General features: G+C 46.1%; 1 protein-coding gene across 3 annotated transcripts in view; it reads right to left on the reverse strand.

The window, feature by feature from the left end:
* Window positions 1-14,591, reverse strand: part of IPO11 (importin 11) — a 92,865-nt gene extending 78,274 nt beyond the window's left edge. For 2 of the 3 annotated variants that reach the window (XM_076066887.1, XM_032953626.2), the window contains exons 1-4: window positions 14,317-14,591; window positions 12,882-13,123; window positions 5,925-6,025; window positions 4,001-4,073 (exon numbers count right to left, since the gene is read on the reverse strand). In XM_076066887.1, the coding sequence (XP_075923002.1) occupies window positions 4,001-4,073; window positions 5,925-6,025; window positions 12,882-13,019 (312 nt within the window). In that variant the 5' untranslated portion in view covers window positions 13,020-13,123; window positions 14,317-14,591. Of the gene's footprint in view, window positions 1-4,000; window positions 4,074-5,924; window positions 6,026-12,881; window positions 13,124-14,128; window positions 14,275-14,316 lie in introns of those variants that run through there. The other variant, XM_076066886.1, reaches the window with a different exon arrangement.
* Window positions 14,592-17,243: the final 2,652 nt, after the last annotated feature.

Here is a 17,243-nt window from a genome sequence, read left to right on the forward strand (position 1 = left end):
CTGTCGGCAGAGTGACGAGCACACGTTACAAACAACCGGAACACTTCGTGTTCGGTGGTAACAAGGGTGCGAATAATATGAGCATGTGCGGTTTAACGAAATTTCAATCTACACCGCTCTCTCATTTTTCTCTTGCTTGAACTTAACGGAATGGTCCTGTGTGAAATGCCGCTCTGTACTCGCACAGCCTAAGCCACAAATCCTCCACCTGGGCATTCGTGCACAGAGGGTTGGTTGCCTTAAAAAAAAATCAGCTGACTGGAGCACCGATTGATAGAGGATTCCCAAAAGTGGCTTCATTTGCAGCTCTCTGTTTCGAATAAAAAGGTTAGGTGGCGTGTGCAGGAGCGAGGTAGGGGGCAGTTTTCATCTCGTGTTTACAACCAGTGGTAGTAGGGATGAGTCTATCCTGAGCACCAATGCTTCTACAAAATAGAACCGCATTTCATCAGCCCAGGATAGATGAAGCACTCAGTCGACCATGGCTAAGATTTAAATTCGTGGCCTTACAATCATGACGCTGTCCGCTTTAACAATGGCACTACCTGGTTGGATTTATATATTTATTTTAAACATGTACAAAGCAAAATCCATTTACTGGTAGGCAACACGAGTATAAGGGATGTGCGACGGACAGCCTACGAAATGCTAAAGCGTAGGCATCTGCAGGCCAAAGGGGTGGTTGTCGTGACTATCATTATTACTTTTCTTTTACTATTCAAGTGCAAAGATAAACATGGCGTCATGTACGAGCCAACGAGGACGAGCCGACAGCAAATACCGTGAATCATGAAAGAAAAATGCACATTCATAATGCATCGCTCAATTCAAACGCAGGCGATATCGTTTTGTTTTTCAAGAAATCTTTGCCGCGGCACGGGGGAGCGCCCCCCTCGTGTCGGCGTGTTAACGCGACCGGGGCGGACTCTTTTAAAACAAGCCACATGCTCTTCCACCGATCCATGAATCTTAGATGTAGGTTAGAAACGTGTTCCACTGGAGAAATGTTTAATTGATAAGACAACTTCATTTATCTGACGCCAAAAGGGACCGCCTGCTCGTCGCCTAACGGGGAAACGGGGGAGGGCGGCAGTTGATCCGTCCTAACGTAGCATCCGCGCATGACCTTCCCTCACACATGGAGCGCCACCACCCACGGTTCATCTTATCGCGCCGGCCGGCACGCCCACATTTGACACCGCGCCGTCATCACACGAATTGCACTGATCTCTCAACGAGGTGGCCGCATGTTTCGGGGTTCAGGGACGCAGAGCTGGTACTGCTGAGATCCACGGGTTCGAATCTGGGGTTGAGCTCAGTCCCAAATAACTTTATGAATAGAACCTCGTGTACAGACACATACACAGAGACTCGCACAGAGACCCAGAGATACACATAAACTGGCTTTGGAATAAAAGCCTGGTTCTTAAGCGTAGCGAATTGATGGTCTCAACCTGTTAAATCACGACAGCACAAAAAATGCCATGAAGAAATTTGGTTGTTACTTCATGTGGATAAATTCCAGGGCACATTATTTTTGGATTATTTCTGAAGGCTACAGATTTATTATGGAAAAAAAAACAAGTCCCATTCAGAATTCTCACATCGAGCAGTGAATTACCTTGTATCGGAACACAACCCCTGGGATAATGTATTAGACTACTTCTCTGAATTCCCTTAAAAAGCCTCTAATCCATACTAGATAGTGCATCCGCTTATGTCCTTGAAAAAGCTAAGTCATATGACAGTCGAATCTAATTTTGCAATTCTCAGATCTGGAATTGTGCCAATATTAATTGACGAATGAAAAGTAACTCGGCCCGAGACTATCAACTTACTACACTTGAGAAGCCAGTTGATCTCCGTCGTACCAGCTCAGCGCTCTGGGATGGCCATTATCAACTCCCGCTGAGCCACACAATCGCCTCTAAGGCTCCGGCCTTAAAAGTCCATGTGGCGCAGTACCCGCAGTGCGCTCATGCCCTTATCTGCAACTCACTCCGTGCACGTGTCTGAGAAAACGAATGTGTCCGTACCTCCTTCTCCGCCAGCAGAAATAAGCGATGACCCCGACAGATGAGCGCACACATCACGCTAACCGGCAATTCCGACGACACGCGGTTAGCGCCGATTAATAAAATGCCATCCGACATTCCCAAAGGAAGTCTTTATCTTAACGTTCCGCTGTTGAGAAAGACTGTGGCATTTTGTGACATGGAACTGCGCGTAGATTCTTCCTGTTATCCACGTGCTGGCCAAGTGATTACGGCTCTGAGCTATAGACTATGGCATCGGAGTTTGGTTCCCCGCCGTGGCTAACGTCAGTAGCAAGTGAAGTCTCAACCATCCCAGGCCCCCCCTCTTCACCAGCCCGCACTGACCAGCATGGTGAAGTTTCATAATAAAGGTTTTTGGGTTAGATCGCGTAAGTATAATGTGTCGTAACCCTCCACCACCCGACACAGCCAGTAAGGTTTGTCACGTAAACAACGCGCCAATTAGTTACTACTTCAGCCCACCGGTTTCTTGGAGAGTACATCCAAAACATTTACAATTTTAATACGACGCCAATTAGTTACGACTACAGCCCATCGGTGTATTGGAGAGTAAAGCCACAACATTTACAAATTGAATATGCCATTTCGCTCGTAATTACATCCAGCATCATCGGGCGATTTGCCAGAATAGTGAAGTCATCCACCTGCCCCACCTCTTCTTCTGCCTTCCTCTTGATCTCCTCATCTTACAATTACAATGATCGGACATGGTGGCCTGAGGAGCGGAAAGAGAGATGGCGCAGGACAGGGCAGCGTGGAGAAGGTTGGCAAGGACAGCGGGCCCTACATGAGTGGAACAAACGCGTGGAAAAAGAAGACATCTTACAGTTACAATTCCTTATAGAGGAAACACATACTAATTCAATGATTACTAAACTATTATATAATTACAATACCCCCCCTCCGCCTCTGATTTCTGCACCTGATGGGTTCAGTGATGATGTCGTCTTGCTCTATTTAAGACCGGAAACAGGTGGATGGCTTCACTATTCTGGCAAATCGCCAGGTGATGCTGGATGTAATTACGAGCGAAATGTCATATTCAAATTGTAAATGTTGTGGCTTTACTCTCCAATACACCGATGGGCTGTAGTAGTAACTAATTGGCGCATTGTTTACATGACAAACCTTACTGGCTGTGTCGGGTGGTGGAGGGTTATGACACATTTATACTTACGCGATCTAACCGAAAAATCTTTATGATGAATAATATTGGTCACGAAAGCCTATGTGTTATGGTGAATTTTGGTGACACAATCTCGATACCGCATTGGGTGGCACTCAGTCAGCGGTGGCTTTACAAAAGCCCGTATATAATTATATTGTAAAATTATTCCCGTTTTATTCACAAATGAGTTACCAGAAAATAGGCTGGCACAAGTGCTAAATTCACCTCTTACCCACATCTATGCGGACAATAGGAGTAACATGGACGTGGCAGCAAATGCAACCTATTATCCGTATTTATCTGCAGGTGTCCAAGTAATTTTTTCAGACAGGCATGGATAACAATATCTGCCAATAGTACAACAGATAAGTATTATCAACAGTAGCCATGGTTATCCACTGCTGGAAGAATACCTCCCTGAGCCACCATCCTCCATCACAATCCTGCGATGCAACAATCCACCCAGCACCTGCACACACCACCAATCGCATCGCTCCATCTTCTCAGCGTCCATCCTCGAGGATACGTTACAATATAATTAAACCGTAAATTGAACAATCCTTGGGCGCGTAAAAGTAGTTTCATGAAACGCCATTCGTTTCTGGTAATGGGGGGAAAAAAAAAAGGACAGCCACGCCTCCCCCTCTTCTCCTCCTGCCCCCAATGTAAAAAGGCAGGAACAGCCGACAAGAACAAATGGGATTTTAATAATAGATGCTCCCGTGCGACCAATTAGCAGGCAGGATTCCCATTTCTCTCGGGGCGGAAGACGCACCTGATTGACCGGCTCGTTGAAGTTAGCGATGAGACCGGCACGGAGCGACGACTTCTCCTCCTCCGACAGCGAGCTGAAGGGCAAGCACAAGTAGGAAACACATCATCTTCATCTTCTATTCACATTTAATTCGTAAAAAAAATTATATATGGAAAGTCCCCACTTAACGCGGGGGGGGGGGGGACGGGGTGCATTCCTGATAATTGCCGCATAAAGAGAATTCGCGTTAAGCAGGAGGAGTTTTCCCGTAAGGAATAAAGGTGGGGGGGGTGCCGCTCCAGCCCTTAATTTTATTACAATTTTTTTATTTGACAAGACACTGTTTTAGATGTTTATTTTTAAATGTGTTTACATAGTAATACTATAGATATGCTGTGTGACAGTCATTTATTCAAATATAAAGTGTGTGATACAGAGATATGGCGAATTAAAAAGATAAGGGAGTGAGGTAGCGCTGCGCACACAAAGATGCTGCCGGAACAAAGACTGAGGAATTGGAAGGCACACCGTGTACCACAGTACGCACCGGTAAGGTACCAGCGCCGAGCATCATCGAACAAAGATAACAACACCCACGCTGCTCAGAAAAGTAGTCCATCACACACCAGACTCGCGATATAGCAGGCTCGGTGCGAGTTATATGAAAAACGTTCCATATTTTAAAAACCGCGTTACCGCGAAAACGCGAAGTGTGACCGCACGGTAAACGGGGATTTACTCTACATAAATTTGACGTGGTGTGCCGTCATTCGTCCCCCCGAGTTCTCATTGGCAGGAGGCCACGCACCGCCCATCGCACGTTCTCATTGGCTCAGAGCGCCCGGCGATGCGGTTAAATGCAGCTTGGTGATGATGAGCACAATGGACAACCAAGCCTTGAGCCGGCAATTACACGGACTGATGATGACTATTCTGACGACTCTAAGTATGATGGTGATGATCATTATTTGCTACCCATGTTGCACTTCATTCATGATGAATTCCAATAAAGAAAATTATGATTTTTATTTATGATATACCGAAAGAACCAAGAATATATGAGTAATTATGACGATGGTGTTCCTGACAATTTTATCCGATGGTGATGATGGTGGTGATAATGCCGTATTGTGCTCCTGAAAATGATAATTGACATAAAGATATGGGTGATGCTGATTTTCTCCTGATGATCATGATGATGATGAATTCCCATTACGCCAACTTCGGACATGCACCCGATGATGACGATGGCTAAGGATAAGCTACTATTGACGATTACTGACGATGCACTCATAATGATGAAATTCAATGACAAATCCCTACGATGATGATTATAACGATGATGATGGTGGTTGATACCAAAACTCCTGTGGATGATTCTGTACAATGTGCTCCTGATAATGAATTCCAATTACGACGATGATGATGATGATGACAAATTCCTATTCAGAGGAGTTGCAGATGACGACCAACAATAATATATTTCAGCTTGTAACGCGCCACCGTCGCAGAGTATTCGCTCACTCTCGAAGAGAGAGAACAATTCAGAGGCACGAGGGGGAAACATTAAAGCAGACAGGCAGCAGCCACATGGTGAGCCAGCGCCAACAATTGCACAAGCTCTGCAGTCCTCTATATATTAAGATGATGCCGGCCAATCAATGAGTATTTACACGTGCGGGCGGGCAACCAGAGCAACCGGGGAAACCCCACACACGCAAGAGGGCAACACTATCCCATACAGACGGAACAGATAAGAGTCCACATTTTGCTGTACCACCTTCTGTTGGCAAACCAGGGTATTGGCTCCTCCCCGACGCTCACGGGAAAGGAGGCTCGCAAGCTTCGTCTGACCCACCAACCCTCACCGTCTCCACAGTGATGAATTACAGGTATGCACCACCACCGCCAGGCTATCTTAATGATGAGGGTGACAGGAGCATACTTGGGAGCCAGGCGCCGCCAGTATCGGTCAATTCCATTCTTGAAGTAGAGGGCAGCGAGCCACCGCACGTGCACGTCCAGACTGTGGTCCATGAAGATGTTCTGCAGGGTTCATGGGGTCACAGGGCAAATGGTTAAGGAATTAGTATAATAAATGCAGTGTTTGCGCACCATTCAACGAGAGATGGAAAGAGGATGCCAACGTATTAGAGAACAAATACAAGTTTGAGACATCACATTGAATTTACATTTTTTTTTTTTACTTTGCCTGGGCAGGATGTATCATGACTGGAAAGGATGACAGCCAACGATTGAGACCGGTGACAGAATAGCAGGCAAACTAGAGAACACAGCCAAAGAGGATGACCACCATAATCAGATCAGCTCACGTGCGGCGAGATTGATTTTGGAAATTACAACAGTGAGGGATGGCGCAATAACTTTGAAAACACGGGGAGGCCTTCATCCTGCAGCAGAGAGATCATGGCCGATTGCGATGAAGATATCTGCAACAGTCTCCAACCACAAATATTTTGCCCAATGCATCTTAACATTTTCTGCATTGCAAGGCTAACAGGAACCGGTGCCTTCAACTCAACGACGTCCCAGCGACTTCTCGGCCTGGCTCGCATCAGACCTCCGCATTTCAGAATCAGAATCTTTGTTTATCCTGGAGAAATCCAAAGAGCTATGAAGCTCTTTTTCCAACATATTCAGTAGGGGTGGGTCAGAAAGTTACAAAAATAAACACTACAAGTAACTATAGGAGTGCAGAGTATAGGAATTTGTAAGCAAATCACGAAAACATACATAAAATACATTAAGTATATAAGTTCAAATTGCATAAGTACACCAATTCCTAACTTGGGCAATGCAGCAAAACAACAAGAAAACAGTCCCAGACGACACCAAGAGAACACACAGTCCCTCAATAAAATTGAACTACCGATACATGGGTAAGGATGAAAGTTACGAATCACAATTGCAAATGCAGTTGTATCCAGCACTGATCTTCTGCTTCAGGATATTTTTTTAAGGAAGATTTACGATGTTACCCTTTCCCATTGCGATGACATACGTGTACGTCATCAGTTCTTCCGATTCCGTTCTGATTACGTACATTTACGTCATCGGAACGGAATTTATTCCCAAGGGAGTCGAATCGATTCTGAACGAAATCAGGAAGTAAAAGGCCATGCGGGATGGCGTGTGACACAGTTTGGCACCAGCTATCATAAAGTGCGGTCAGATCGCTATACAGTTCTCTGCAGTGAGTACAGTACAATGTCTTTTAAAATAGCAGCGCTAGGCCTCTCTCAGTCAAATCAACGCCAACTGCTTGCGCGTTCCGAGATTCTGCGGTGAACGGGACCCGCCCTTTAACTTGCAGACGTCTCGGAAAGGGTTAAGAGAGGAAACAAGGTTGTTCCAAAACGACGGTGCTGCAACGGCAATGGTTTTGTCACCTATTCCTATTACTCGTTGCAGGGATAGCTAAAAGTCAATTCGATGGATGTCTTAGGTTACTTGGGTTTGGAAATGGGGTTCACGAATTAGCTCGCGCACATTCACCAATGTCCGTAGAGAGGCTCGATCTCTCACCGAGTACCCTGGGATGATGTTGTAAAGCCCGAGCTGCAGACAACACAAGAGGAGCTGCAAAACCCACCAAGAGCCTGCCAAACATCCCGAAAACCAATTAAGTCCTGAGAAAAAGCTCTCGAAACCACCAGGGTTTGACTCCGTGTAACGAATGCTGGCGAGCAGAGCGGACAAAAACGGGCGCCTACAACAGACAAATCATTTCCGCCCCCACACAGAAACCTCCCACCCCCACCGTCCCCCCGGCTTCAATGTGACCAGACACCACTGCACCGCATTCGACCATACGAGGAGATCGCACGGGTGTTGCGTCCATCTCACGCGCAAAAGGTAAATAAAGAAATGCCCCCAGCTGCGACTGCGGATCCACACCGCAAGCCGTGTAATATGTCCTAAACCGCTGCCCCAAAGATCATTCAAAGTAGGAATGCAGGAGCTGCACGTGGCCTCCACAAACGCCATTAATTGGCTCAATAAACTGGACCTTGAAAGCTAAATTACTTTCACTGTTTTACACTCAGCTACACGCGAGAAGAAAAAAACAGAGAATGAGTTTACGTACTTTAAAAAATAAGCCAGATGCAATTTGTGTTTTCATAATGTAGCGCACAGTAAATTGCATTCTACATCAATGAATATTAAGCAGTCTGTGTAATGAATTGCTAAATTGCGTTAACGATAATGAGGCAGGGATCTCAAATGGCAGTCAGCCCATCGGTCAATTGCACACGTTCCACCCCCAGTCTATTGATCGTCACAACTATGATGAAAACAAGGAAGAAAAAGCACGCATACGCATGAATTAAACAATACTTTGCAACATGCAATTTTTTTTCATTGCTGATAAGCATTTCATTCCTGACAAGTGTTACGTTCCAAGCCACACAATCAGAGATATGTCTCTGTTGTGAGTCTGTGAGTTTCTGTGCGAGTCTATGGTTAGCCGTGCGAATCTATGGTTATCTGTGCGAGTCTATGGCATCTTCCTTTAGGGTGAGGAGTCATTACATCGGTTCTCGAGCGCCATCCTATGGCCATATAAACGTGTAGGGACAGAACACGCTCGCAGGTGGAACGGTGCTGCCACCTGGAGTAAAACCAAGGTTGATTTCAAATGCTGAAACGTTCAAACAGCACTCACACATAACACGCGGTAGCTGTCGACATTATTAATAAGCCAACGTATGCGATAATTACATAAAATCCGGCCACATGGATCAGCGGTAGAGTGACCGGACTCACAATCAGAATGTTTCGAGCTAAAACCATGTTCGGGGGTTGACTCAGCCCATCACACCGAATGGGGTCAGTTAAAATGAGTTCCACTGTGACAGAAGTCAACAGTGCTTGTCATATGGAGATACCTGCCATAGGAATGTGTAATTTCTGTAATTTGTTTGTGTGACCCCCCCCCTCCAGCCACTAGAGGCCACTACAGTCACAACAATGTAAAAAAAGCGACTAGACTATTGATTGAACGCTTCATGCAAGCGCGATGGAGCTGAAACTTTAAACGGCTAATTGAATCCACCCGGAATGCTGACGCCCCCACGGCCTGGAGGGGCCCAAACACAGGGTTACAAAAGGCCGGGGGGGAGAAATCGGGGGGCGGGGGGGGGGTGAATGGATCCCGGGACCAGTGCCAAACACGGGACACCACAGGGGTGAACACGCGTGAAATGGTTTGTGCAAGAGCCGTCGGAACACCTGCAGTTCTCTGTTAGAAAAACAAACTGAACTTTTGGACCCATGACGTGGTAGTCCGAAGGCACAACAGGGGGCAACGTGTGATATTATCAACCCGAGCGAGGCGTTACATCTGAATCAAACGTGTCAATCTAAACAAAGTAAACTTAGCACGCAGCCGGCTAAAATTTAAACATGAGTGCATTACCGTTCCCGAGTTGGTGATGGGGAGGCTGGTGAGCAATGATTTATTAGTTTGAGTTGAAATTCCAAGAAAGACACGGGAAATGTAAAGTATCTCCTGATACCTGCCGTGCATCAAAAGCTATGCTGAGACACTCAAGATGGAACTTGAGACTATCACCTGCCGGCATTCATTCATTGTCACGACAAGAGCAGGGTGAGTAGTCGTTGAAGATGTAATACTGTTTTTCTGTGACCGGGTGGGCTCGGAGGTCAGCGACACAGAGCTGGCACTACTGCGACCATGGGTGTTTGAATTCCGAGTTTCAGCCTCAAGTGCAGAGTTGCACTGTCTGTCCTGACAGAAAGTGAGTGATTTCATCTTCATCCTCACATGGAAAGTATTTCAATGAGAAAGCATATTTGAGGGGTTTTATAGGGGGGAAAACCCCATGTAAGCTTCACCGTAACACTTCCAATCCAGGCTGACCGGTGAAGCTCCACTTTCATTCATTTTTATTTTTGTCATCTCCCCATGAGTGGAAACACGATTTAAAAAAAATTGCCATAAATTGCACATATGCATCGTGTGTATGTTTAATTTAAAAAAAAAAACTACAGTGACCAAAAACACCAAATTTGTCAATAACTGTAACTTTAAAGATACTGCCTTTATACTCTTACGATGCAATTATGGCTTTATTTTTTTGGTGATTTCGAAAAAGTTTTGTGGTTTGGACATGTTTGTTTTGTTGTAGTACGGAGTTAGACTGATGGCCTTAATCTAAGTTTTCTTGTGGTTGTTGTTGTTGTTTGACTTGCATCCCACTGGGATTTTCTGCACACAGCGTTGGTGTACGGTGCTTTTTTTTCAGGAATATTGTGCTGTTTTTTTCATGGATTTTCTGTTTGCACAGTCACATAGTCACTTTAAGATGTTTTTCTTGTTTGTGTTTTTGTTTTTTTGTTTGTTGTGGTTGCACCCGATTCAAGAGCCGAATGGCTCACAGGGCTATACCAAAATAAATAAACTGAAACTAAAATACGATTTTAAAAAAAGACCATATCACGAAGCTTATGTTATGAGCAATGATTTCTCTTCAGAGCAGAACCAATTATAAAAGATACTGCCTGTCAAAATATTACCCTATTATATTATTTGATGTGAGTCAGTGTTGATAATGCATTTGTTTTGCATTTTTTTTAAATCACTGCCAAACATTATATGCTTAAAAAAATTGTTAAAAATCCCATGGGGCCCTAATGGATTGTGATCGTAAGAAATAATTAAATTATTGCGCTAGACAGCAGTTTCTTTCCCGGTTTAATATATTTAAAAATAAGTTTTGCCATCATCTAGAAAACACAGACCTGGAAAGCTCAAAGGCGGATGGCCTAAACATGTATTTTAATTTTATATTCATGTGTGCGGATAACGTTTGTTCAGTTATTCACTTATCGAATCGAATAAGAGGCAGCACTCCCGCTTGATTAACTGCCACACAAATTAGGCCGCGAACCGTCAGCGATGTTGTTCCACAGCAAACGCGCAGCATGGCAGCACAGTGCGGGGTCAATACAATGCGTTCACCGATAAAAGAAATCCACACAGTAGCAGAACAGTGCTGGCACTCGCAAGCAGTGGGCTGCAAAGACCATTGTGGGTCCGTTCATGAAAGCGATTTCCTCCCAAAAGACCGTTTATTTCATGTGGACAGCGATCAATAATTACACACACGGCATGGTGGCAATGGGGCTGCGGTGGCCCCGAGCAGCTGTTTGTGAGATAAGCCGCGGTGAGATGTCGCCAAACTGACTTGCTTTCTTCTTTTTAAAAATGCCAATGATTTTTCTGACACCATCTTCATCCCCACCACTCGTGTTTTGTATAAGACATCTTATCGCAAAAGCCCCCCCTGCATCACCACAAAATCGGCAATACTAAAAAAACACAATTTAAAAACGTGGAATTTTCAATTTGAACCTAAATGTCGTAACACTATCAATCATCTTCTTAAATCAGACACAATGGGAGCAGGCTTCAGTCGCCCATCAAAGCACCAGATAGGCATCTGGATGCCATAACAACACTTCTTAACTCGGAAACATCAAACAGCGAGTGATCGCTACAGGAGGCTGAGTACCAGAAATTCCAATTTGGTTGGACAGCCAAGTAGAGTTGACTCAAATGCACGCAAGTTCGCCAGTTATTCCAGAACTCAAGTTGATGGACAACACAAGCTAGTAAAAAAAGTGGCGTTTCCATGATTTTCCAAGTTACTTGCGTTATCACGTGAATAGGGCAGGTCTTACCCAAATCCTTATACCTCTGCTCGGTCCAATTCGTTCAGATGACAACTGACAAAAGTCAGATATTTTCAGTGCTCATTTCCTATTTAGAGTCCAGAGAGAGTGGTGGAAATTACACATTTCTATGGAGGGGGGAAGTCTCTCCATTGGACAACCATTATTGATTTCTCCACAATGTGGTTCTCAATTTGTCAACCTCTGAGGGATGATGGACTGAATGAACCCCCAACCAGGATTTGAACTCACAACCTTCTTACTGCGAGCCACTCTATCACTGAGCTAACCGGCCAGACCAGCATACTACATTCAACCCCATGTAAAATAAAACATCGAAATAACATATTTGAATAAAAATGTAATAATTATTTGAACCACAAAAGAGGACCTGAAGGCCCACTATCCATGGGGTACATGTTCGGGCAAACAATGATTTCTGCAACATTTTCTACGATAGGAAATTCAGTTGCCCAAATCTACAGTAGTTAAATATGATTGCTACGCCACCTAGTGGGCAATTCTACTGAAACTTTCATAATAAATGAAAGTGTTAAACCTACGCGTTGAACTGGAAACTTTAAATCAGGTCACAAGAAGTTAACAACTATGAAATGCGCATTGGTCATCAAGCACAGTCTTTAGACAACTCCATCACTCTATGGCAGGGCTCTAAAACTGGCAGCGCAAAGCAAGATGTGGTCCCCAACTGCCCTTGAAGTGGTCCACAAAGCTATGGCTTACCAAGGGAATTGGCTCACAAGCGAGATGAAATAGAGATAAACAACGATTAAGATGACAGAGCCGTAGAGATCAATATTAGCAGAGATGTCCAGATGTCGATACGTGGCCTGCCAGGACATACCAGTTTTATTATTAAGCCTGCCTGAAAACATAGTTGAGGAATTACGCTCTACGGCATTGCTATACCAAGTTGCCACAGTTGCTCGGAGCGAACACGTTTCAGGTTACCATCGAAGGCAAGGGTTGCCTTGTTGTGTACAGCAGACCCGGGGTCAAATATTATTACGACATTCTTCTCCAAATTTACAATTACATTCCGAATGCAATTAATTACAATCCTGACGCAATTCCAGCCGGAATTCACACTGGCTCTAGTGCGTCCGTGGCTTTAAAGTCGGCCCGCCCGACGCTGCGTCTCAGCTGGCGCGCCGGTGCTCACCAGCAGGACGCTGTAGAAGCCCGGCTGGATCTCCCACTGGCGGAGCTGCTCCTCCGCCGGTTTGAGCACGCTGGCATCCTGGTTGGTGGCGCGCGTCAGGGTCTGGATCACCACGACGCTGGCACTCGCCAGCTCCATAGCCCTTCTTCTCTCTCTTTGCGTCGCGAGCAAGCGCTCTGCGTGATGTGTCACTCTCTCCGCCGAGGTGAACGTCCAGGGACTTCAAACCGCTCCAAAACGAGCTATGGGTGGGAAGGGGTACGGGGAGTTCAAGATTGTTTGTGGTCCACACGTTAAAGAAAACGCCTGACTACATTACAGCTGGAAATTAAAAATGTTGGTTTGAATGTGATGCGACGATCATTACTCTCATATGCAGTGGGAAATTGCTGCCCCCTACTGTGCGAACCGGAGAGCTTATTGCGGTGATCTCAGAGGTAGCTCTGTGATATCCGCTTCCATGGGCCGTTCTCTGATTGAAAGGGTTGAGAGGTACAAAGCGATACTTTGTCTCATGATAGGACACCGATAGCACACCCAAGAAAAAACTGGGATTATAAAAGAAAACGAAAATAATGAAATAAAACACATTTAACCCCATACATTCTCCACGGGGTAGCGTTTTAATTCTGCTGGGCTTGGTTTAATAGGTCGAAGTGGGATTGTTGTATCGTAGAAACCGTATCATTGCCACCCGCACAATGTGTTAGATTTAAGAGCATTAGGTGCCCATGAAAGTGATCAAGAGAACGTGAAGACACCCATCTTAAAACAGCTGAAAAAAATTGCAAAAAGTACAGTATAGGCCCCAGAGGCATCATGAATATGGATGACGTTCTGACATTGTCTTGTAAATGTCCAAAAAATAAGAGGCAAATACGAGATGACATAGGGCCTATTTAATAGCAAACCAGAGGGACATTGGGCACATTTTTATAAAGAGACATTTTAGGAGCCCATAAAATCCGGGGCCCTGTTAAAAGGGACTATTTTAACGTGGCACAGATTCCATCGGTCCCATTTAAAATAATAAGAGACGAGAGAACATTGGGGAGGGGGAGGGAGGGGGGCCTCATTTAAAGAGATGCCATCATTGAGGCCAGACAACATGGGGCCGGCCCCACATAAGAGGCCAGAACACGCGGCGGCCCACTTAACATAGACGAATACAGAGCCCAACGGAGAGGACTTTGGGGAGCACATTCGATAAGGACAGAGACACAGCTCCGCGTGTAATCGCCGCTCACAAAGCGGCCTCCGAGACGGGCAGAGCGGAGCGCGAATTGCAATCAACGTCGGCCGCGCGAGTTCCCCTTCTCACTGCGACACCGCCCAAACAATCTCCCTCGGGGTTCTTCCATCCTCTCCTTTCTCTCCTCCCCCCCCCGGGCAACAGCAGCAGCAGCTCAGACTCCCTCGTGCGAGCTTTTCTCACCTGGCAACGATCAACGTCCACCGAGCGAGTTCATTCCGTTAGCGTTGACGTTCAACTCGAGCGATCCTTCTCACTTCGTTGCGTTTAACCGAGCGAAGAAGAAGCAGCAGCAGCAGGAGCCTCATCCAGTCCCGGCATGGCTCTCACGTTTTTTTTTTGTGTGTGCTATCCCACCACCAACGACTCCGCCTCTTGCCCGTGCGACGAAGCGATGGAAATCCACAACACGCTCGATCGCTGCTGCTGCTGCTTGTGCCAGTCAAGGCGACACACAACGTCGGCCATCTTACGTAGGGATTTTTTGTTTTAAAAAAAAAAACCTCGTCTTAACAACCACATTCGGTTTGATATTAAAAAAAAACTACACTTTTGTATTATTTTGATTTTTTTATTGTTTCCCCTTTCTACGTGACTGTACCGAAAGAACCAAGAATGTTTTGTATTATTACTACACGCTTTTATTTAACTCACTGTTGTTGTATCCTCAAATCCTGTAACTCAATTTTAACCCACTTCCCAATGTGGTATCGACTGCAAACTTGGTATACTTATGTCATACTGATGGCAATACTATATTCTATCATTAAAATAAAATATATTTTTAAACATTATTTTTTACATGTTATGTTTCGGCTTGGGTCTAATTGTCCACGCTCAACTGACGTTGGCCACTTCCAGGAGTCGTGGATTTCTGACATTACGAGTACGGTACATTTCATTAAAGCGTGTTTTTAAAAAAGTATTTTTAAATATTACTTATTTGAAAACTTTTTTTACATTTTAGTACCAGTGCAAAGGCCCACTGAGCTGTGTATCTCTCTTTTTGTTTTCAGAAGCGACCTGGCCACAACAAAATTAAATTTCCACGATTTAAACCACTTTATATTCTTGGTTCTTTCGGTAAAGTCACGTTGAAGGGAAACAATTAAATATATATAAAACAATAAAATTCTCACGACGTTTCGACTGTAACACAAACAGTCATAATCAGGTGTTAAAAAAAACAACGGCGTGCTTCAAGAAGCACGACGCTTCAAGAAGCCGTTGGTTTTTCACACCTGATGATGACTGTTTGTGTTACAGTCGAAACGTCTTGAGAATTTTATTGTTTTATATATATTTTATTATTTTATTGTTTCCCTTCAACGTGACTTTACCGAAAGAACCAAGAATATGAATCACTGCAGTCACGAAAGCTTTAAATACAAATTTATGCCACTTTGTTGATGCTATCATTTGTGACCAGGTCGCGTCTAAGAGTTAATACCTCCAGTGGGCTTTACCTGGTATGATAACCAAAACATTGTTTAGTTTATTTACATATTTAAGTGATTTATTTACCTTCCATATACTTTACACTCCCATCGTGATTTTTTTTATATTTGGCTGCTCTAAAAATTACATTATTTAAAAAAAAAATTTCTTAACTATTTTTTTACCAGGTGAGGCCCCACTGAGCTGTTTAAGTTATTTTTTTCAGAAGCGACCTGGCCACAATAAATTATAACTCAACTACTAAATAGCTTATCGTGTGGAAATGTATAGCAGCAAATGTAAATTTCCACACGATTTAAGCCACTTTATTGATGCTATCATTTGTGGCCAGGTCGCGTCTAAAAGTTAATACCTCAGTGGGCTTTACCTGGTAAGATAACACAATATAGTTTAGTTTTATTTGTGTATTTCAGTGATTTGTTGTATTGCCGTTGTAACGTTCTCAACACCGTGCACTCACAACCCTTTACTGGACACCCGCGATTTAAAAAAAACACACACAAACAACAAAAGCGCTTTACAGCTCATCAGATTCCTCCAGCCCTCAATAAACATTCCCACGGCTTCTTGGATTGGTTGCCCTGCGGGGTGACAGCACGCCGAGAGCGTTATGCTAATGAGGGAGGTGAGGGCGGTGAGGGGGGAAGGGTGAGGGGGGGAGGGGAGGGGGAAGGGGCAAGAGGGGAGGGGGGAAGGGTGAGGGGAGGGAGGGAGGGGAGGGGGCGAGAGGGGAGGGGGAAAGAGGGGAGGGGGGGTGAGGTGAGGGAGGGGAGGGAGAGGGGAGGGGGGAAGAGGGGGGAAGGGTGAGGTGAGGGAGGGGTGAGGGAGGGGAGGAGAGGGAGAGAGGGGAGGGGAGGGAGAGAGGGGAGGGGAGGGAGAGAGGGGAGGGAGGGGGGAGAGAGGGGAGGGAGGGGGGAGAGAGGGGAGGGAGGGGGGAGAGAGGGGAGGGAGGGGGGAGAGAGGGGAGGGAGGGAGGAGATGGGAGGGAGAGATGGGAGGGGGAGATGGGAGGGAGGGGGGAGATGGGAGGGGGGAGATGGGAGGGGGGAGATGGGAGGGAGGGGGAGGGAGATGGGAGGGAGGGGGGGAGATGGGAGGGAGGGGGGGGAGATGGGAGGGAGGGGGGGGGAGATGGGAGGGAGGGGGGGAGATGGGAGGGAGGGGGGGGGAGATGGGAAGGAGGGGGGGGAGATGGGAGGGAGGGGGGAGATGGGAGGGGAGGGGGGAGATGGGAGGGAGGGAGATGGGAGGGAGGGGGATGGGAGGGAGGGGGGGGAGATGGGAGGGAGGGGGGGGAGATGGGAGGGGGGGGGAGATGGGAGGGAGGGGGGGGAGATGGGAGTGAGGGGGGGGGAGATGGGAGGGAGGGGGGGGAGATGGGAGGGGAGGGGGGGGAGATGGGAGGGAGGGGGGGGAGATGGGAGGGAGGGGGGGGAGATGGGAGGGGGGGGAGATGGGAGGGAGGGGAGAGGGGAGGGCGCCCCCCTGAGTAAGATGGCGCCTGCGCAGCGCTCGCCACCCGCTGGATTTGGCGGGAAACGCCGCGTCGAGTGGCGCTGCCGAGTCTCGATGACCGGCGGGAGTTGCCCGAGCGCGCAGATTCGTGCCACCTCCTGAAAATAAATTACATCACATTAGTTTTATTTATTTTT

This window comes from Petromyzon marinus, chromosome 13 (genome assembly GCF_048934315.1).
Source record: "Petromyzon marinus isolate PM22_M1 ecotype Great Lakes invasive population chromosome 13, UKy_Petmar_22M1.pri1.0, whole genome shotgun sequence".
NCBI lineage: Eukaryota > Metazoa > Chordata > Hyperoartia > Petromyzontiformes > Petromyzontidae > Petromyzon > Petromyzon marinus.